Source organism: Lepisma saccharinum, chromosome 1 (genome assembly GCF_977018435.1).
Source record: "Lepisma saccharinum chromosome 1, izLepSacc3.1, whole genome shotgun sequence".
NCBI classification, from domain to species: Eukaryota; Metazoa; Arthropoda; class Insecta; order Zygentoma; family Lepismatidae; genus Lepisma; species Lepisma saccharinum.
This window is the reverse complement of record NC_139229.1, coordinates 128947200-128969980: the sequence shown is the minus strand read 5'-3', so window position 1 is coordinate 128969980 and position 22781 is coordinate 128947200. Positions and strand designations below refer to the sequence as shown.

Sequence of the window (22781 nt, the reverse complement as noted above, 5' to 3'; positions counted from 1 at the left end):
GTGGGGAACCATAATCTTGCCATTCTTGCGACTGTTTTTTTTTTTACTTTTAGGGCCAAAATGATGTATCCAGCATTCATCCTGTGTAATTAGAGAAGAGAAAAAATCTTCCACTTTTGCATATGTGTGTGTGTGTGTGTGTGTGTGCAGGGTTAGCAACTTGTGTGATTTCTGTTGTCAACCAATCTTCTGCAAGAATGGGAATACATCTAACAATTTCTGAAAATGGAAATGTTATGAAGGATTGTCTCCATGAAGCACTAACTTTCAACTTCTGAGACAATTCCCATACATATACCTGGTTATTTTCCACAATTTTGTGGTTGAATGGGAACAAACTGAAATTGACTTATATTGAATCAAGGTCAGACCACATGTAAAATATCTCTACCAGTGCACACAATGCTATGTAATAGGCTATATCCTTACATACAGCAATCACCTCCTTGTGGATTTCCCTTTCAAGAACATATACCAAATTACAGCTCTGGTTTGAACTTAGTCAATGATGCTACTTCCTCACACACACAGCCCTGTAGCAGAAAAACTAAATGAGACACAGAGCTCCAATTTTCTAATTTTAGTACACAGATATGTATTATGCTACGAAGTTAATATCATGTCTCTCCAATATGTGGAACTAAATCAGCCCAATTCCTTATTGAACTACAAATATGTCTAAGTGAAGTAAAAATATAGGTATAGTTTTGTAAAATAAAATGGCACAGTAGTTTTACTATAAATATTTGTTTTGAAAAAAATATAGAAATATAAACAAAGAGAAAAATAGCAAGTATATTTACATGAAACTACAAGAAAACAGTTGCGTATTCCAAATATTTGACCTGGTTTACCGCAGCAATTCTTATTTATTGTATGTATTTATTATATCTTAATTACATATATTAAAACACTAATGCAGGCATGCAAGTGAAACCAAAAAAGAAGTCTGAGAACTTTAAATTTGGTGGCAATTTCTATATGTATTAAAAAAAGTTGATTTACCAATGGTAAACCAGATAAAATGCTGAAAGAAAATATAATATTTCACAGAAATGATGCATCACCCCAAGTACACACACATTCTTGGAATAAGAAAACAACTAGGTTTGTCAAAGTTACTTTTCAGTACATTTTATGCTCAGATAGACTTATCGGAACTAGACAGATAGTCCAGATATAGTTTAAAATGAGATCAAAATGATGGTGCAATGTGCCTGCATCAGGGATCGAACCTGGATCAGGGACTCCTTGATTTCAAGCTGAGAAAACAACTAGGAAGGTGAGTCATGATATGTAGTGTTGATAACTACACAAGAGAAAAATACACACATATGAAGGAAAAATATTTGTAAAAATATGTACTTAGAAAGTGCTTTGTCCATGAAAGGTAGTGGAAGAGAGAAATGAAGGCAGGTGGAGCTGAAAAGCATTTTGTGATAATATAATGAAACCTGATAACTGAATGAGAGAATAAACTTCATCCAAATGTAGACTTTCCTGAATAATTAGTTAAGCCACTGATTATGCTGAAAACCTATGAATGCAGAGGAATTTCCTCTCGTGATAATCTTTATGGATATAATTAAAATACTTCCATTTTATTAATGTTATTAATATTAATTCAATAGAAGAGGGAAGTTGAGCAAGACCAATGTTATTATATGATGAGAATAGCAATTGTAAGGCTGTTAGTGAAGAAAAATATCAAACAATACATAACGGAATAATGCTTACATTCTAAGTTTAATTCCTGGAAGCCTCACATTTCAGCAGCTCAGATCACAGAGAGAGAGCGAGAGAGAGAAAGAGGAGAATTTGATTTGAACACTTCGTTGTTATATTCACAATGGAGAGGAGGGGAAGGCAACGAGCACACATAACAAGGAGCAAGTATTTCCGTGGGCAAGCAGAAAATAATTTTGCCCTCTAAAGGCTTGAATAACTTGCTCATATAATTTGCTGGCCCTTAAAGAGGACTCATGCAATAGAACAGTCAGTCACCAAGTTTGCACCAAACGTACATTTTGCAACAACAGTCTGCAGGCGACGACAGTACAGGGAACTGTACTAAAGTCGTTTTCACGTTCAGAAGACACAACGGCGCTTATGGAGAAACCGCACAGTGTTGCCAATACAGCGCTAGCTCATGTCGCCGGGAAATGATGTCCTTCCTTCACAATGAAGGTGATACATATTTTCTATATATAATGATAATTATATGTAATTATTAATATCATTATTATACTGTGAACGTTACAGTTATCCTTTTTACTATGATCCATTGCGATCACTACACACGCGAGTGTAATGCACGAATATGACACTTCAGAAATCACTTAAAAAATTAAAAATCACTGAGCGCTCACACAACTGAAAACACTTTTTCGAGAGAGGGAAAAAGTCTAAACAGACCAAAGCAGATCTCTCACTCAAGTAAGGGGAACCTGGCACATGGGTTACATTCAAGTTGCAACCCAAACAAACAAATGAGTTATGGCCCACGTGAACTGATAAGACGTGAATGACTCAAGCAAGGCATGTCATATTTCTATCTTGAAGCCCCATATTTTGTCACGTGTTGGAAAGCCTTTCAAAGGTTAATATGGTGTCTATGAATTTATGTGTACGTTGGAAACTGAAAGGTGATCTTCATTTCAGCATTAATGTCGACAGTAATGTAAACAAAAACAACGTGTATTTGCGACAGCACTAATGTTGTTCACAACAGCAGCATTGGAAATAATTGTCAATTATTAAATTTAAGTAATTTCAATTCTATTATAACAAACTGCATGAAGTTCATATTTTCACTGAATGGAAATAAAATAACAACTCGAAAACTTGGTGGTGATTAGCCGGAATGCTGCGGTGAGCCAGCTCAAGATGGCCAGACAACGTCTCCTTACTTCGCGCGCGGTTCGGGTTAAAAATAAACTCCAAATGCATGGAAGTAATATTTCTGGGAACCTTTGAGTGGTTATAAAAAATAATTTCATTATTTTCTCCACAACTTTGTCGCTGGAAGTTTTTACTTGGAATTACAGAACAGGAAATGGCCAGCGACGACATTTTCTACTGCACGAATATAAATAATCTCCACATACTTTATTTGAATATTTTTTAATGCAAATATGCTTTAAAGTATTGATAAATTCTGAGTACCACCATCACCTATAACAATTAAAAAACAGTGTCAATTTTTTTAATAATGAATGCTTCAATTTTACGGCATGTTTCAACGTTAGGAATTTATCTAAAATTATGTAAGCAAGTTACCAGTTTTTTGTGTTCACCATCGTATTCTCTACAAAATTTCCTGCAAAACTGCAGGTACCGATTTTACTTAAGCTAAATTTGTAAATCCAGAAATTTGACAACAGCGCGCTCGTATTTCCCATAAGAAAAGCATTGCCCATAAGAGCCCATTGTGTCTTCTGAACGTGAAAACGACTATAGGTTAAACCCTCTGGCCTTTAGCAACACAATATTAATCAGCATTTATATGGCCGTTTGAGAAATTTGCACAAATGTTTTGTTCTCCAGCGATTGTGATTTAACTGGAAGTATTTGTACCCTTAGTTTCCTAGTTCTACAGCACGAATAGTATTTATGGATGAGGAACAGCTGAAATTTCAAAATGCAGTTCTAAGGAGGAAGAACACTTATCAGGGAGACAAAGGAAATGCAAGAGGAATGTGCTGATGTCAGATGTTTGCCTGGGTATCCAGTTCCTCCTGGTGTATACATGAAAACACCTTCCATGGACATAGTGGAAACCAGCCTGTTACTAGGGCAGGTAACTGACATTGATCATCGACAAATTTGCAAATAACTGTAAACTGTGTGACAGGCTCAACATCCTACCATTCTGACAAAAATGGGAAGTGCAAAGTGGTTGTGAAGTGGGTGCACTTCTTTAATGATTTGGAACAAAGGTATCAAATGAATATATCCAAACATTACAAGATTCAATTAGAAGCCTTCCTCTGCTAAAATGTTGCCGGTAAGAAAAGACAACTCAAGTTAAATTATCATCCAATAAATGGCATCACCTAGCTTCCCAAAACATATCAGCAAGAACCAGAAAATGTGATCCTTGATGACAGTGCCATGCACAAGGGGGCTGGCGGGTTATAACCTACCCCTTTGGCCCAGTTTTCCTAAGAAAAAGAGCATCAAATGCAGGAAAAGATGGCAAAATGAGGACTGACTACAAAAAAATGTATACCCCCTCCTTTCGAAAATCTTGGGCACGCCACTGCTTGATGAGTCTTACTTATTATGGAAGTTTGAATATCCTAGGTAAAGCATAGATGTGTGATTGTGTCTGTCCTCGAGTTGAAAAAAAGCTGGATTTTTTTGAATGGACGTTTTTTTTTCAATAAAAAGCTGGCTTTTTTGGGTGGAAAATGGAAATTTTGACTTTTTTTTGTTTTTTACCAATTGCAGCTAACCAATTTCACTTGCAGAGATTCGAAATGTCATATTTTGGAAATAGCTAAATAATTTTACATGGTGTATCAGCCAAAAGACACACATTTGCCATTTCATCTACAGGGTGTCCAAAAAGTCATCCAACCGAGACTTCGAATGTACATAACTTTTGTACAAAAAGTTATGGAGAAATGAATTTTCCACTGGGTATTAACTTCGTCCATGTGGATATCTTTCAAACATTAAACTAGAAAATCGTGCTGTACATGAATGTTCAGTATGGGGAAAAGTTACTAAGCTGTAAAAAATTTTTGTACAAAGTAAAAACAAACATCGATGAAAGACAGCTGTGAAGTTGTTAGATTTTCTATTTTAGATATAGTTAAAGAAAAAAACTATCATTGAGGGTCACATTTGATAAGTGTGTTAAAAGATGTAGCAGTAGTTCCTTTCTTCTACTTTTCTTGCTTCATGTGCATGTTCATATGTCAAATTCAAACAACGAAATATATATCATACTATTAGATTCGATTTACAAAATATACACAAAACTACTCTAGTTATGTGAGTGTTTATATACTACATAGATATATTTAAAAAGCCTACTGAAATATGAAGTTAACACTTGGGAAAAAACCATCAATTCAAAAAAAGTCGGCATTTTTGCAACTACTGCTTGTGTCTAGATATGAATTCCATGTTGAAAGTTGAATTTTCATATATATATATATATATATATATATATATGAGTGTCTTTTTTACAGTAGAGAGAGAAATGAAAGCAGTGGAACAGCCAAGTAATGTATTTTAATTGATTTGAAACACTTTGGGGGGAAAAGCCGAAAAAAGCCCAACCAAAAAAAGCCACGAAAAAAGAAGTTTTTTTTCCACAAAAAAGCAGGGTTTTTTTTCGACCACTTCCAACTCTAGTCTGACCTATCATCTTCGTCATCAAAACATCATTCATCCTTATCGTCAAAATTACCTTGAGAAGTAGATTTTTTTTTAAAAAAAAAAAGGAGGAAAAATGAACAATTCAAGGAAAGAGACTATTGTTGCTGGAATTTACAGCTTACCTCGAAAGTGCTTTGTTTCAATGGTTCCAATGGGAACTTCTAGAGAATCTGTCATTATCACTTCACAACTATTTTGATCGTTTTCCAAAGGTGAAGGGGTCTGCTCAGATTCAAATACATATGTACTTTTTACCCTAGAGGACTCACCACCTTTCAAAAGCATGGCACCAACCCTTCCAAAAGGCTACGACTACAAATCTCAGGTTTCCATGATTAATCTTATGAACTTATTACCTTTTGATACATCGATGTGTCTATCTTCGTATGGTCCAACTTGGTATGCATGGAAGACACCCGTGGCCTGCTACTGCTGCTGCTGCTGCTGTTGCTCGTTGAAGGCTGCACTGCATGTTTCTCTCCTCTGGCCAATGGCGAGAGAGCCTTTTCGCTGGAGGGCACCACAATCTGCTGGACAGCAAATGGTGACACTTTGATTCCAAGTGGTGTATTTGGAGTACCAGGGGCTGATTCATCTGCAAAATATATGAACACATATAATGGTTCAGTTTGTTTACAAATTACACCCTTTTCAGTTAAATTTCTTTTGAATGATTTTTTCCCCTAATTTCTGTCATTGGTATCATTAGTGTGATGAATTTACTAGACGGACACTTCTGGGTTGTAATGATTCATAACATTCATATGCTAATAATGCCATGTAACAATCTCATTGACTTTGAGTTTTTGTTTTCAGTCCACTTTATGTACAGAAGGCTAATGTGGACTGGATCTACAGTTTCAAGTGGAATCCGAACCACTATGTGTCTCCACCGGGTATCGGACCCCTTGATTACAAGGCAACGATGTTACCACTATGCCAGATGGGAGGCCTGACTTTGAATGGAGTTGCTACAACCCAGAAGTGTACATGACTGTTTAAGCATAGATACCAATAGGTCTTAAATGGTCGAAAATATAACATATACTTAGAATATATTTATTAAGAATTTGCAACATGGAAGTATGCCTGAAATGGGTTGGTTCTTGTACAATGTAATCATTGGCACCTGGAGACGTGGATGTGCTATAAACACCTTTACAAGTGGATATCAGAAAACAAATATGTATTTCTTATGTGGAACACCATTTTTATTAGAAAGCATTACCCATGCCATACGAAAAACTTACTTACCTGAGGGGGACCACACTTTTTTATCATTAAATTTCAAGAAACCATCCTGTTATTGAATCTCTGCTTCCTTTGTCGATGATATAAGTGTAGATGTTTATTCATTATAATTACAAAAATTACCATTATTAATAAAAATAAGAACCAATTATTGCATGAGTGTCACACACATATATTTTTTTGTATATGTGCAGTTATATATTAATTATAGTAATAACAAATATTACCATTATTACCTACTGTCACTGGCATGAGGGTCTCAAATAACACACATCCAAAGAGAGTGCCTGATAGGCCCGCCAAGTGAATTTTGCCTTTTATGCATGTTACATTTATGATTTTATGAACAAAAGTAATACAGAAATATTGGGAACATCTTAGGAAACAATGTAATTTATTTTCATAAAACTTTTCACAGTTGAAAATCGAAAAGCTAGAGGTGGTGGGACTGAAAGTCCCCTCGGTTTGATTTGATTTGGTGTTTTAAGTCCACTTTGTGCACAGTAAGGCTAATCGGGACTGGACCTACAGTTTAAAGTGGGATCCGAACCATGAAGTGCCTCCACCAGATATTGAACCCAGGATGAAAGTCCCCTCGGGTAAGCTAGGATTAATTGTTATAAAAGGGGACTGATAATTACAACATTTTTCTTGTGTGTTCCCATAACCATTGAAATTAATGTGAATTTAGAAAAGCATGCTTAATAATGTGAAAAGAGTTCAATTATGGGTAGATGAGTTGCAGATTCTCTTTCCAAGGTTTTGGGACCTTTCCAGTTTCCTTCTTTATCGATGACCAGGAACCGCGTCATTAAAAATGTTAAAAACAGTTGTAAATGAGAATACAGTATCATGTTGGATGTTCTAAAAATCAGGCAGACCCATAGATTGAGGGTCTTGTCAGTAAGGTGTCTGGATCATCTCCTAATGGTAAGCAAACCATCTGAGCAACCAAGGACTGTTTTTTTCGGGTTTTCCTTCCCTCACCATTTTTCTTACTTCAACCATAACAAAATAACTCATTGCTATCATTGATGTCAGTGGGAAAAGGTGGGAAATTTGAACAATGGGTTATTCGGAATATGTTTCTTTAATATTTTGTCCCACTTAGATCCTAATTCACCATCATTATGGTTCATTTCAATTCTGTTGCTCGCATATCCATCAAAAGTCCAACATTTTTATTTTATGTCTTTTTTTGTGTGTATAGATAAGACCTTAAATATCCCTATTGAATGGCCAGTCAGAGTCCTATACTTTCAAAGTGTTGTCCATGTTCATGAATATTCTCATATAAATTTCCCCGTCTCTGCAGTACAGCCTTTCTTGCATTTTCCATATTTAATTTCATCTTCATCTGGATACTTTCTTAATTCTAAACGGTTACAAAACATTTAAAAGAAGATCTGGAATTCAACTACTCTTTTCACATATTTAGAAGTGTCATATATATTTTTTTTTTATTTGTGATAAATACACATCTGGACGAATATCGAATTGGGTTATTCCCCTAACTTACAATAAACTGATTCCTGGTGATGTAACTAGTTGAGGACATATTGAAGAGAGGCTGAGAGGAACCAAGAATTACAGAATGCTGTAATTTTCTCTAGTACTTACCTCCAGAGGTATCTTGTGGATCACTCTGACAGACACTGGTTTGGCGCTGTAAATTTGGTGGCACCCAAAATTTGTCCTCGCTTGGAGACCTGTTTAAAGTTCTGCTACTGCCTGCTTGCGACTCTACGCCAACTAAAGCCTCTTGGCTGGAAATAAAAGAAACAAAAAGATGTCGCTAAGAACATCAGATCTTTGTAACTTCCATATCACAGCAAGGGAACAAAAGGTTTAATATATTTACGGACTTGTTATCAAACTTCTTTGTATTTTTCTTATTTTGTGTTGTTCTATATCTACTTTCAACTAATCATGACAATGAGGATAAAGGGTGACATGAAAAATTGATTCAGGAACTCAACCTTCACATAACAGTATGTAGGTATAGTTATTTTAACATCATTAAGACATTCTAAAGAATTAAAGGGTTCAGTGCAACAGTGGTCTTGTTGTGTATATAACAGCCAAGCTCGAATAATAGTTTCTACATATATTTTTGTATTTTACTCAGATTTACTATTTACTATTGATTTACAAAAACAGAAAATTTTGTGTAAAGTTTATTGCATAAATTTTCTACATGTTGATTTGAACATTGTAGTAATAAAGAGCTTTTATCAGGATATCAGCCAGGTGATTTCCAGATAACCTTCTGAGCTTTCGTGAGATAATGTCACTTTCATCTTCAGGGATTGAGAGTCTGCTGATATCCCCAGAAAACCTCTTTATTATTCACTGACAGGAAAGCTTCAAGAATTACTTCAGCCCAAGTTCCTTTTGTTTTATTGCAATTTCATCAAGCTACCTATGCAATTTTTACATGGTTCAATTTCGATTTACATCCGTTAACACATACTGCGGAGTTTTAGCGATTCCTTACTGCATGTTTTTTTGACACAAGTTTTTACTTTCATGTGCTCCTATATAATTCTGTACTTGCCAACAGCCATTTGTTAACTATCAAAATTTTTGAAGATTTTGTTCAATACATGCTTTCGTGGTTATGTTAGGTGGGTCAGGTTTAGTTCTCTTAGCACTAAAATAATATCCCTAAATGCTTTCTACCTGCAAGGTAGGCCTACCTCTAAAATCTTCTTAACTTCTTGAAATAAAAACTGTGCTGATTAGTTTCAGGAAGGTTCCAAATGACTTCTACATTCATTCCCACTAGTCTACGATACTTACTGTCATTTCTATCAACGGAGAATGCCTTGTCCATGGGGACAACATGCTTGCATGAGGTAATTTTTATGTTTTTCTCCCCAACGTAACTTTTTTCAAAATCCAAACAGTGCTCATTGCTATAAGGAAGGTTGAAATTTTGTGTGACAATGATTGCCAAAATTCTACGATAATTAGTGTTTCTGCCAGGAGAATTTGAAAAAATCAGAACTGTTACCATTACTTCATTGTAGTAATAGTTCATTTTGGTTCTATATATTCAAGAGAGACCCACAGAACATAACAAAGCAGGCCCAGGGGTCGAATTTTCCCTTGACTTTATGGCCTGTACGACAGTGTCCAGCAAGTTACTGAGGCACACATATCTTATACAGGGTAAATCATATAAAACTGACACAACATTTCTTTGTCAATTTATTTCAAGAGAAATACATCGTAATGCTCCATGCAGTGGCAGCGATTGGGTTCCAAAACTAGGGGGGCAAGGACAGTTTACTTTCCTTTGGTAGTTAAGGTTTAGCATGTTGCAGGGCCAAAGGGGCAAAAGTGCCCTCTAATCGCCGCCACTGGCTCCATGTTAGTTTCGGGGGTCCTGGGTTCGAATCCTGCTCGGGCTTGGTTGTTTGTTAATGTCCATTCATCAATTTCATCACTCATCCCCATCTTCGCAAATTAGCCAAGAGGCACAAAACGCGAAGTAAAATAAACTAAATCAATCAATCCATGTTAGTTTCAAATGACACGAGACAACTGGGAAATTCATACATTCTCAAGTGTTCCCAGCTGCACACAATTTGGTAGCTGTCATCACTATATTGGCTCAGTCATTGTGAAGATTCAGAACAGGCTAGGAATTCTCATAGTGTTTACTGAGCAAATGGATGACTCAAAGAGTGGGTATTTTCAACAGGATGGCACCATGAGCCATTCATCATTGATCCAAGGTTTCTTTGAGGGCTGGATAATTTACTGGCCACCAAGAATGGAGTGATCTAACACCCACAGACTTTTTTCTGGGGTGGCATGTTAAGGAAAATGTGTATGCTACACACCTATAGACATTGGAAAAATTGAAGGAGAAAATTACAAATTAAATCACTGGTAGTGACAACAGCATTCTCCAACGAACGACCAGGAACATGGAATGACATGTCTAGACGTGCCCTCAGGAGGGAGGAGGACATTTTCAGCATGTTATTAAACTCCCAAATCTAAGCTACATCTCAGATGTAATAAGCATTTTTGCTAGCTTTATTCTTGTTCACATACAATGACAATGACATGTGTCAGTATTATATGAATCACCCTGTATACCAGAATATAATGGAATACAGTATTATGTACAGAACTAGAGCTAAAACCGTGCTTGTCAACTAACCACAAAAGCCAAAGGTTACAGGTTCGAGTCCCGGGCATGGGTGTTCCTTTGCAAGTGTCCCTTCGTCAATTTTATCCAACCGGCATTCACCCTGGCCTTCCCCGATAGAGTAGTGGCTATCGTTGTTTTATTCTAAGTCTCTGGTTCGATTCCTAGTTGAAAAACACAGTACAGTCAACTCCGCTTCTAATGAACCCCTACGGATTGCAACTGTACATTACACTGAATTAATATGTAGTTCATACCATATGCGAACTGAAACTTTCGTTGCAAGAATTCAAAAACAGAGTTGTACTTCTAAATAATCCTTTACAATTTTAGTCTACATTTTTATCACGAAAACCAAACTTCCTACCACCAAACAAAAACGAATCGAAATCAATAACTATTAAAACATTGACATTGATACAACGTTCTTGAACTTAGCGAGACCCTGTCAATTTATAAACATGTGCACAATAGAAAATAAATAAATATTTGTGAGTGTAGAAGCGGTAGAAGACAGTCACAGGCAGTGGCGTACCCAGGATTTTCGAAAGGGAGGGAGTTATGTATAAGTTTTTTTTAGTAATTGGTCCTCATTTTGCCATTTTTTCCAGTCTTTGACTTTCTTTTTCTTAGGAATCCTGGACCAAATGGGGGAGGGGTTATGTTCCCCACCAACCCCCCGCCACTGGTCACAGGCATAGGCGCAGACTCCATGGGGTTTTGGGGACTCGATGTGGGTGCAGAGCCCCCAAATAATTTTGCTTTAGAGGATCTAATGTACGTATTATTTTGCTTCTCTTGTAAAGTTTACTCTGAATTGTGCCACATGAACTTAACTTTAAATACACATTTGAAATGTTCTAGACCATCAATTTGGGGGTCTGAGACTTCTAAACCATCAACTTTGGGAGGGCTATGACCAGAGACAGCAAAACATATGACTTATTACTATATACTAAGTATGTAATTATGAGTATTGTTAAAATTTTTACTAAAAAAGAATTTCAAGAGACGATGTGCATGAACTAGGGTAGTGGATGGGACGTTTGGGCTACAAATGGCTCTAGCATGACATTCAGAACGAGATCATTGATATATTAGGGAGATCTGTTTTGCGCTTCGCGGTAGCAGATATTAAAAGTCGGGAATATTTTGCTATTATGGTTGACGAAACTTGTGACATATCCATCCGTGGACAATTAACATTCTGCATTAGAACTGTGAATAAAAAAATTGATATTTTTGAGGAATTCGTGGTCTTTTATGAGATTCCGAACTCTGAGGCCAAAACTTTAAAAAGGGAGAAAATGAGTCATTCATTAATTTATTTCAGTAATCAGAGGCCCCCCCCCAATAATTTTGACAAGTCGGCGCCCCTGGTCACAGGCAATGATATATAAATAGGTAGATAGCTGACTCGCCGTGGACGAGTGAAGCCACACAGGTCTTCGTGTACGGCAAGAACCCGTTAGCTGTATGCGCGGTAACCGTAATTATGGTTATTTCTTGCATCGCATATAACTGCATAACCCTGGAATAGCCAGGGTCGGATGTTTCTTTTCATAGATATGTATTTATTAATTGTGTACCTACATTTCTACTGTGAAATACGTAACTATTTTATGTGTATGTTACTAGAAATGTGAGAATGCATGAAAGGAAGCCAGTTCGTGTTTCGCTCTACATATTTTTAAAATGTTATATTATTTGTGGGACAAGCATAGGCGCTGACTTAGGAGGGTGAGGCACATTCTTCCCCCCTCTCAATTCCTCAAGATGTATATACATTATGCGTAAAAATATTGTCAAACTTGCTCCCCCCCTTTTCCCAATTATTTACGTGAAGTTGCGGTCTCTGCGGACACAGTTTGAAAACCCCCGGAAGTATCTGTTAAGTCATTATAAAAAAAGGCAAGGAAGACAAGCATTTCTTTTTTATTCTTGGCATGGAATTTTTTCACAGCGACATATTTCCTTCATAACTGCTACGCACTTTGATAGCCCCAAGAATAGCCGGTTAACTTATCAAACAAAATACAACTTGGGTAATTATTTCTTTTTTTAAGAGGAATAAATGTGACAACGTTTTTCATAGCTGCTGCGCAGTTTGAAAAAAACTGGAATTGTCTGTTAAAACTTCTCTAAAAAGCCAAGGGAGGTTTTTTTCTTTGAAAAATGTCAAATGAACATGTATTTTGCGCAGTTTCAAAGATATTAGATGTACAAAACCCGTTAACATTACAAACGTTTCTATAATTACTTATTAATAAATTAAACGAACTGAATGGTATATTTTATGTTCAGATACGTATCCAGAAATATATTTCAGAGGCTGAGGGTCTGAACCAAGTTGAGTTCGTGTTTTAAGTCCACTTTATGCAGAGTAAGGCTAATTGGGACTGGACCTACAGTTTAAAGTGGGATCCGAAACACCATGTACCTCCTCCGGGTATCGAACCCGGGGCCCCTTCATTACAAGGTGACGACGCTACCATTACGCCATCGGAGAGGCCCTAGTCTGAACCAAGTAATTCATAAATAATAATAATAATAACAATAATATATAAAATTATACGTTAATATTATTTATAGGTTTACTCATATTTATGTGTAAGTAAATTAATATTGTATTGTTATTATTACATGACTAGATAAAAAGAATAGATTTAAGAATAGAGATGTAACAGCTTGTATTCAATATCTAGCAAGTGCATAGTTACGATCAATAAAACTTATGTATAGCAACTTTTCTGGCAAGCAACAATAAAATAAAGAATGGATTTTTTAAAAAAAATTGATACAGAATTGAATATTCGTTGAAAAGCAAAAGAAACCTATGTGAGATCCAATTAACGCAATGTAAAGTTCGTGAATATATGCATATTATTTTGAGTAGTAGTGTGCATAAATCTTCTTTGGTACTGCCATATAAAGCCGTATGATCGGAATATAATCCTTACCTTCTAGTAAGTTCGGTGGAAATAAATAAACAAGTGATAAACAAGCACATTCTCACTCGATAAGCCAGGGGTTAGAAGAAATCGACACTTTACATGGTACGCGAAGTATTTTTGCCTGACTTTCCTGTAATTTAATAGCAGTGAATAAATTTTATTGCATAAAAGCAACTCACAATGTGTTACGAATTCATTTTTCATCGTTACAACATTTTCCCAACACAAAAACTGTAAAAAAACAACTTGAAACTAACATTCGTAAGCATAGCTGGCAATGGAGGGTCCCGCTCAAAGAGAATGGACCATTCTCTTTGGTCCAGCTCTTCCTGCCCTACATGGCTGCGCGCACGAGTGGCTTCACCCGCGACCGTTGCGGAGAGGCGGAGTTAGCTATCTAGCCATATATTAGAGGTCTGCAAACTTGATCATTGCCCGCCCGTGACCCACCCGGTCTAATGGTAATAAATGCTCGCCCACTCCCGCCCTGCGTAGCTTTGTCTTGAACCAGCCCGACGGCCCAGCATAGAGGAGAGAATTTACGCGCCCGTCAGTGCCCAGCCTCGTTCAAGAACGGACGGGCTGTCAATGACTCAATACAATTCTTTACGAGAACAGCTCCGATTGGAGGAAGGTCAGTATTTATGTTGACGCTATTGATTATTTTGTTCAGTCTTATCGCCTGTGAATGATCCGAGCCTCCCCGATGGCGCAGTGGTAGCGTCGTCGCCTTGTAATCAAGGGGTCCCGGGTTCGATACCCGGTGGAGGCACATAGTGGTTCGGATCCCACTTTAAACTGTAGGTCCAGTCCCAATTAGCCTTACTGTGCACAAAGTGGACTTAAAACACCAACTCAATCAATCAATCAATGATCCGAGGCGTAGCTGGCGCGAAAGGGAAGGGGTGTCTGTAATATTGAAATGCATAACCCTAGATATTCAACAGGTAGTGTTGAATATATGAAAATTTGAATTTGAGATGAGTTATTATTTGCAGTCAGGTTACACGTAAGGGGCACGTTGAAAAATAAATTACTAGTGTAGAAGTCCGTTACTCAGTTTTACTCGTCTTTTTGTGTTCTCGGCAGAAGAAGCTGAGTAGGATGTGTTCCTCTTTTATCATTTGATGACGTTGCTGATTATTTAAGTTACTGTAATCCAGTGTTTGGAAAGTGTTTTTTTTTCTTCTTAAATATTAACTTACACATATTTCGCTAAACAGTAACTAAATTATATATACAGTTACTTACTACCATGAGAAAGTAACTCACCGTTGCTGTTACTTAAAAAAAAATCACAAAATACTTTGCAGTTAATTTATTTCTACACATGATATGATTCATATATATATATATCACGTTTTATTAATTGCATGACACAAGTACAAACCATAAAATTTTCAACCCATAATGTTTAGCACTGTGCACTATTTCGAGAAAAGACGGTCACACCTGCAGGCGAGCACGTGCTCTTATTACAAATGGCGTGGTCTGTGTACAGTGGCGTGCCCAGGAGGGAGGAGATCTTGGTGGACGTCATAACACCTTTCCTTTGGCCCAAGATTCCTTTAAAAAGATCGTCAAAGACACGAAAGAGGTCTGACTACTAAAAAAATATATACGTAACCCCCTTTCGAAAATCCTGGGCACGCCACTGTCTGTGTACAGTGAACCGGTCGTCTGCCCAAGGATACCCACGTTACAATGAACCACGTCCAGCACGGACGTGAGTCGTTGCTCCCGCCCGCAGTGCGATGCACGTGGATCCCGCCCAGAAAGAAACCGTAGTGCAATGGCGCTAGCCCGATTTTATCCAAGCTGCGCGGCGCATGGAGACTTGGGTCCCGAGAACGGCCACAGCGATTGAGCGGATCCCGGATTACGGAGTGAGTCATGCCCGCCCACGCAGATCTCTACCATATATACATCATTGGTCACAGGATTCAGATAGTTCAATAAAACCAAGATGCCTTCTCTTAACCTGAACCAAGGAGTATTTTATTTCTCTGGGCCTGAACTGAGGTCTCTGACTGACAGTGGCGAAGCGTGACATTTTTACGTAGTCATCGCAAGACTTGTCAAACGTCAGGGTCGATCTTTCCAACCTGGAAGAGTGAGGGGAGGGGGGGATATTTCTCCTCAGTAAACGCCAAAAATATTCCAAACTTTCGATAGCTAACGTCACTCTCACTTCTGCCATGAAGATGAGAGTGACGTTAGGTCTCGAAAACTTGGAATCTTCTCCACAACTCACCTGCTCGATAACCAGAGAGAAACTTTTCATCAAAGGAGAAAACGTCTTCAGTAAAAATATTGTTTGAAAGCATTGCAAAAAGTGCACAAAATCCATACGCTGTGCACACCTGCCCGATCCATTTCAGTTGTCATCAAATATTAGAAAAAAAGTTAATTATTGGCTCCCTGTACTGTTCAACTGTGGCGTTAACTAAGCGTGATTTACCACCACCTGGGTTGTGAAAAGGATGGGATTGTTATCTTTTAACGTTCGTATGTGGCAAACAGGGCCGGCTCTACCGTATGTGCAACACGTGCATTTGCACGGGGTGGCAAGTTCAAGGGGGCGGCAAAATGTATAAAAAATGGAAGCTGCATTATTTGAGGCAGTTTGGTCTTCTTGGGGCGGAGAAAATTCAAATTAAATACATTTGCATATGCAGTATAAAGCAGAAACGAATAAGAAAAGCAAAGAGTAGCTGCGAAAGAATGCGGTGCCGAAAGTTTCGTGTCCTCCCGTTTCGCCTTATCCAATTTCGCCTTATTGCGTTTTCACCTAACCCAATACAATTTAAAATGATTTATGTGACACGAACTTTCTAAGGCGAAACGGGACATCCCATTTCGCCTTATCCTGTTTCCCACCTGGGAATATTATCGACTTGAAGGGTAATTCATAATGGGTTAGGTTAGGTTAGCTGAGAAGTACAAGGAAGATCCTTCTGTGAAGAAGTGGATTCGGCGAGCTGCTGCATCCACCTAGAAAATTGAAATAAATTATACTTGCAATATGAGTCCAAGAAACACGCGATAAATTCAAAATATCAATGTAGCATGGTGTTTTATTACATTAACAATAATGACACTTCATGTCGATAATATTCCCTAGTGGAATTCTTTTTTGTGTGTGAGGCGAAATGGGATGTCTTGTTTCGCCTTAGAAAGTTGGTGTCACATAAATCACGCGAAAATATAGGGGGGGGGGTGAAAACGCAATAAGGCGAAAGGGGCCGTAATCGAAAGTTTATATTAGTTGTCCTCTTACAAAAGCAGCTATTATTGTTTTGTCTGTGAAAATGGTAAGCAACGTATACTGTGCGTGTGCGGTGCCAAGTTACAACGCTATCTATTGTTTGATCGCGCGCCAGTTCTCGGCCCCCGCCCTCTGTTATCGAGGTTTGAGTTAAACTGGAGTGTGTCGCATTCGGTAGTTGGAAATAGAGCTGCATTGTTCTTTGACGTTTGATCGCGAAAGGTGGTGATGATAGGTATTGCCGAATCGCGCAAGACGCAGTAGTAAGTACGAATATCTGCTGTTTTTGTCGTTGCTGGTTGCACCTCATTTACGATCTTGACGGTGTAACGATAATGAAGTTAGTGTATGTCGTGTGTGAGAACACGCGAGCGTTTGAGTGTGACAATGTATTGATAGACTTGTGTATTTGTGCTGTCATTAAAACAACTGGTTTGTCAAGTCGACGTAAGAGATTTAAAAATTATTTGTTGCATTTGTAATTGTAAACTAAGGTATGTCTAATAACAGGGGGAAACAACTCTTGGGTGCAGAATATCGTAAACGCAAACGAGAAAAAGATAGCAATATAGAGAAACAAAGTGGAGCTTTGCACAAATTTCTGAAACTTAAGGCAAGCGATGTAGAGAAAGCCGAAGAATTCGAAACCGGTGATTCTGAACTCGTAGCAGGTTGTTCTAATTGCGATCCTGATGATAATGGTGTATTTCAGCAAAAAAGTGAAACAGAATCTCCTTTTGTCGGTGCCGAGGATGTAGTGGAACTGTACGAAGAATATATAGATCCAACAAAATGGAATCCACATTTGAGTGACGCCGAGAGAGTGGAGATCGTTAAAAAAAAAAAAGGCCCAACTGAGCTCAAATGGTAGGAAATTTTCACCTGCATATTTCACTCGCGAATTAAGTAATGGAGAACACATTGATAGAACGCGGCTGGTTTAATCAATAGAAAAAAATCAGTCTTCTGCTTTTGTTGTAAGTCTTTCTGTAATAACACATTCTCACTCCCCAACTGAGGGCTACAATGACTGGGGACACTTGTATGTGTGCCTTAATGTGCCTACGAATCATTTACAATGCTACAGGAAATGAGTTGAACTTTCGTCACATCTTAAATTGCAACAGACGATTGATTCCGTGCAATAAAAATTAGACTATGCTTCTGTTATTCGCGACTTTGCAAATAGAAAGCTAGAATAGTTCATTTGTAAGCTTCCCAATTTAAGGGGGGAAAAGGTACAAAGTGAATAGTGTAATCATGAATAAATCGTGGTTTACGAGGCGTACATAATTGTACATACATAGTTTATTGTAAATAGTGATGAAGTGAAGATATGATACTTCATGTACAACGTTCTGAAAAATGTACATAATTATGTACAGTATAAATAGTCATGAAGAAATAGTGAAACAAAACAGGAGAGCTGAGAGTTCTGCACATATATTTTATTATTATTAGGCTTAAATATATATTATTTTTTATTTATGAATAACTTATCTTCTCACATTATGTATTCTTTCATTTTATTATGTTAAAAATTGTCACGGATAACAAGCTTAGTTGTTCATACATTACGTTTTCTTTGTACGTATTTTGGGGTGGGGCGGCAAGAAGAAAAATTGCACGGGGCGGCAAAATTCCTAGGGAAAGGGCTGATGGCAAAGTGAATAAGAATACATGGTATTTCATTAATTCCCTGGAACGGCACTAGATCTATATACTTGAGCGTAACAATGCGTAACTTACGCCTCCGGGTACTCGTCCTGGACCTTCTTTTGCAAATCCGCTAAATGCCCCGACATAACTACCGACCCGTCATAAGTTTGAGCAATAATAAATTTATCCTCCAGTTTCTATTTATTGACAATTTTTACATGAGCAAATAACCCGTCAGATATACAATCGGTACTCACGTCAGTAAAACCAAACCCTCCTCCTTATGCACAGATCTCAAGACAGTTGATCATTGAGACCTACTGTTAACGTTAGATGGTTCGTCTAACATAATTGAAAGAAAGTATGATTGTTCAGTTTAATTTTTAAAAAAATCACTCACGACATCACTAATTGCGTGTATTAGATCATTGAATTGCATGCTTTACAATGATGGAAATAGCACTCGGAAATTTTTTAATCCTGATGACGTCAGAGAAACCCTGCCGTAAACATAGGAGCTGAAAAAAGGCCTTTCATGACCAGGGGCGCGTCAAGTATCTGAGCGCTCGGCGAGCAACGTGATCGCTCAGCTACTTGACGGCCAAATAGGCGTTGCTCCGCGAGCGCTGCTCACTTGATCGCTGAGCGAACTTGAACCTTGCTCGCCACAGGTTTCAGCCACAGAATATAGCGTTTTTGTGTTTCGATCTCGTGAGACAAAGGGAAGAAGAGGAAAACTGTATGAGGATGGCGGCGGCGGGATGGCGAGCCGCGAGTGGCGGGCGACCAATGAGGAAATATTTATGATGAACTTAACGGCTTGCGATATAGCGTAATTAGAGAAGAAGTTCAAGTAACAGAAGGTGATGTTATATTACAGTTTCTGTAATTGTATTAAAATGTAAGTGTTGTTTATTCCAAATAATAAGTACTAAATATACACCGTAGTTTTGGAAAGTTGTGCAAGGGTGTGAAAATGTGAAAATGAACGTTTTCACAATTTTGTTCACATCAACTATTCTATTTCTATAATTAACAGCTTTTCAAACACCGAAATCTTGTCCACTCGACGCAGCCACAATTCAAAGGCACTGATATTTTGATCCATGAGCAAACAGCGTCAAGTAAATGATCTGTCTGCTCAACGAGCGAAAATCTTGCTTAGCGAGCGTCGCTCAGACACTTGACGGGCCCCAGACCTTCAAGCGGTCGTCGGGTGTCTTCCGAGCGGGTAGAGAGATTCGCACATTTTCTACGATGACCTGGGTCGGCGTGGCCACGGGGAATAGTACTGGGCTCTCATTCCGATGTGCTAAACTTAGCGAATCCCTTGCGTATTTCTAGCCGTTTCATGGGTCGCTTGGCTTATTTCGCACAAATATGAGAATATTCTGACTTATTTTTTACTTCTTCTCTAAAATATTTAAAATGCTGTATTTTTATTATTTTGCTAAGTCATCGCCGCATCTGCCAATGACCGGACGCCTCCTTGCCTCTGCTGACTGAGGTAAAAATAGAACACCTAAGGCAGTAGTGGTTTGATCAAACATCAAATCAGATGTCCCTCGCCTCCAATGCGTGTTTCATCATCACCATGAGTCACGAGTTCACTCCCCCCATGGTCACGGTCTCTCCCCTTTGCATTTCAGGCGCTCTGCGTGATACTAAAACAAAAACAAGCAGGAAACAAGTTTCTTCAAGTTAATATGAGAACTCTACTTATGATGCTAACAATGATAATTTTTTCATGCACATTTCATTTCTTACGTTCACTAAAAACGAGGTTGGCGGTTCACCATAAAAAATATTTGCAATGTATTCGGATCGGGAATGTAATTTAGGTTCACTATACCCAAATATTCACTACAACCTAGTTCACTACATTCAGAGCTGATCGTACTTTTGATTTATTTTTTTAAAGAAAAGAAAAAAATAGTTGAACTAGACTAATGGAATAACCATTAAACAAGATAATCATCTGTTTATGGCATTGCAGTGGATGGGACGCACTACCCTACAATCAATAATTGTTTTGTAATATGAAGAGACTGTACTGTAGCCTCCTAATATCAATGTATAAGGTTTATGGAGTAGTAAATTGAAATTTATGTAATTGAAGTAATGCAATCTAATATTACATCACAAATAACTCGATCTTAGGTTTCTGGTTCAAATTTCGTCTAGTAACAAGACATCATAACTAAGTACTACAACCTCATATACATATAATTTATGTTAGGAGCTAAACATCTGCTGCAACGTCTCATTCACTTTACAGCAGCAAAATTATTCCCTTCTAGCATAAATCGTCTTACGTAACTTATTTACGTATCACCAAGAGGGATTTTAATAACTCCATTAATCTCTTAATGCTCAAGCAGCTCCCTCGGTTAGTTCCTTCTAGCTCAGTTCTCTCTGCCTTTGGGCTCATACCTCCTTTAGTTGCAGCGTCCCAGTTAAATTTCATCACGCAGAATGAAGATGGATAACGACAGGGTTTTCCCATGACCTCTCACTGTTTCGGGCCTAGAACTCCTGAAGGCCTCGAAAACATCTCTAGTGATTTGCGAGCATCTACTCTTGTTTCACAAATATCCATGACATCATAATTTAGAAGAAAGTAGTGGGGAAGCCCTATTTCCACTGGTCTCTTGGGATTTTAATGAGGCTGCGAGAGTCATTTCTCATAAAATGACGTAGAAGAAGACAGCCATTTTAAGTTTCATTTCTCCAGACCTTTGTTACTTTTCTATATTTTCCATTTCCATGTTATTATTCAATGAAAGAAAATAATAACACATCTGGTAGAATACGTGTAAGCAGGTTCCTGCAGCCTCCAGTCTCGCATATTCATAGCTATTGATTTCAGTACTACGTATTATCTTCTCCCTAACAATATCAAGATCCAAAAGTGTTGCTCACTTCCATTCCCTGTTTCTTCTTACTTCAACATAGCCCTATGTTACTATCCTCTTTCTACCTTTCTTTCTCACCTCTGCATATCCTACTGTTGCTGTTATCTTCTTCCCTCCTTTTGTATTCTTTTCACAGACTACTGTTATACCATTCTCTTCCTCCCTCCTTCCCTCTTTGCTTCCACAGAGTACTCTGCTACCGTTCTCTTCTTTCTTCTCTTCCTTTTTTGCTCCCACAAAGCACTCTGTTCGTTCTCATCCTTCCTCTGTTCTTTCTTGCTTCCACAGAGTACTCGGTTACCATTCTCTTCCTTCCCCTCTTCCTATTTCATTTCACAGAATACTCAGCCACCGTTCTCTTTCTTCCTCTTTTTCTTTCCCCTTCCACGGAGTACTCTTCTTCTCTATATATTCCTTTTCCTCTCACATAGCCATATACTAAGAAAGAAGTTAACCGCCGCGAAGGCAACTTAAGTTTCTACACGTAGCTTAAAATATGTCTTACGTTAATATATCTCGGCAAACGCCCTATGAGTACTTAGTACGTTGTCTGTAATTAAAACACTAAGTGCTGCACGCTAGTTTCCTCATGATGGCCACCATAGAGAAAAAAGTTTTGATGTGTTCGAATTAATTTGTTGCGCTGTTTTTGTCTTTACAAAAAGTCGATCAAAACTTTGTACTATACTAGGGGAAAATGTGTGATTTTTACAAACCGTAAAATGGAGAATGGATTCGTAACTGAATGGTTGGCACTCTCACCTTTGGTACTAGCGGTCCCAGGTTACATTTACATTTATGTGGTACATAAATTTGAGCCAAGACGATTGGGTCGCTACTTGAAAGAAACCATTTAAAAGCGTAAATGAGATTCGAAACACTAACCACGTAACACAATGAAATAACGCTTGGCAACCTTGGAAATACTCTTACACCACGAAGTTTAGCTTATTTTCAAAATGGAGACCTGATTAATGGTGGCAGTATGGATGCTATTATTATAGATGGAAATATTTTCGATTCTGCCCCCTCAGCCCCTAAGTTAAGCCTTATATTCGATTCTGCCCATCTCACCCTAAAGTTTGGCCCCAAGTTATCTCCATGCAATTCCAGTTATAATTTTCAGGCCTGGTTAGTTATATTTTTTATCCCTTATCAAAGTTCACATTTCTATCATT

The 22781-nt window shown here is 37.9% G+C and overlaps 1 protein-coding gene across 2 annotated transcripts in view; it reads right to left on the bottom strand.

Annotated features, from left to right (window-relative positions):
- Positions 1-22781, bottom strand: part of Sytalpha (Synaptotagmin alpha) — a 320680-nt gene that overhangs the window by 34361 nt on the left and 263538 nt on the right. For both annotated transcript variants that reach the window (XM_083138489.1, XM_083138495.1), the window contains 2 exons: positions 8263-8408; positions 5748-5986 (listed from right to left, as the gene is read on the bottom strand). In XM_083138489.1, coding sequence (XP_082994615.1) covers positions 5748-5986; positions 8263-8408 — 385 coding nt within the window. The remainder of the gene's footprint in view (positions 1-5747; positions 5987-8262; positions 8409-22781) is intronic.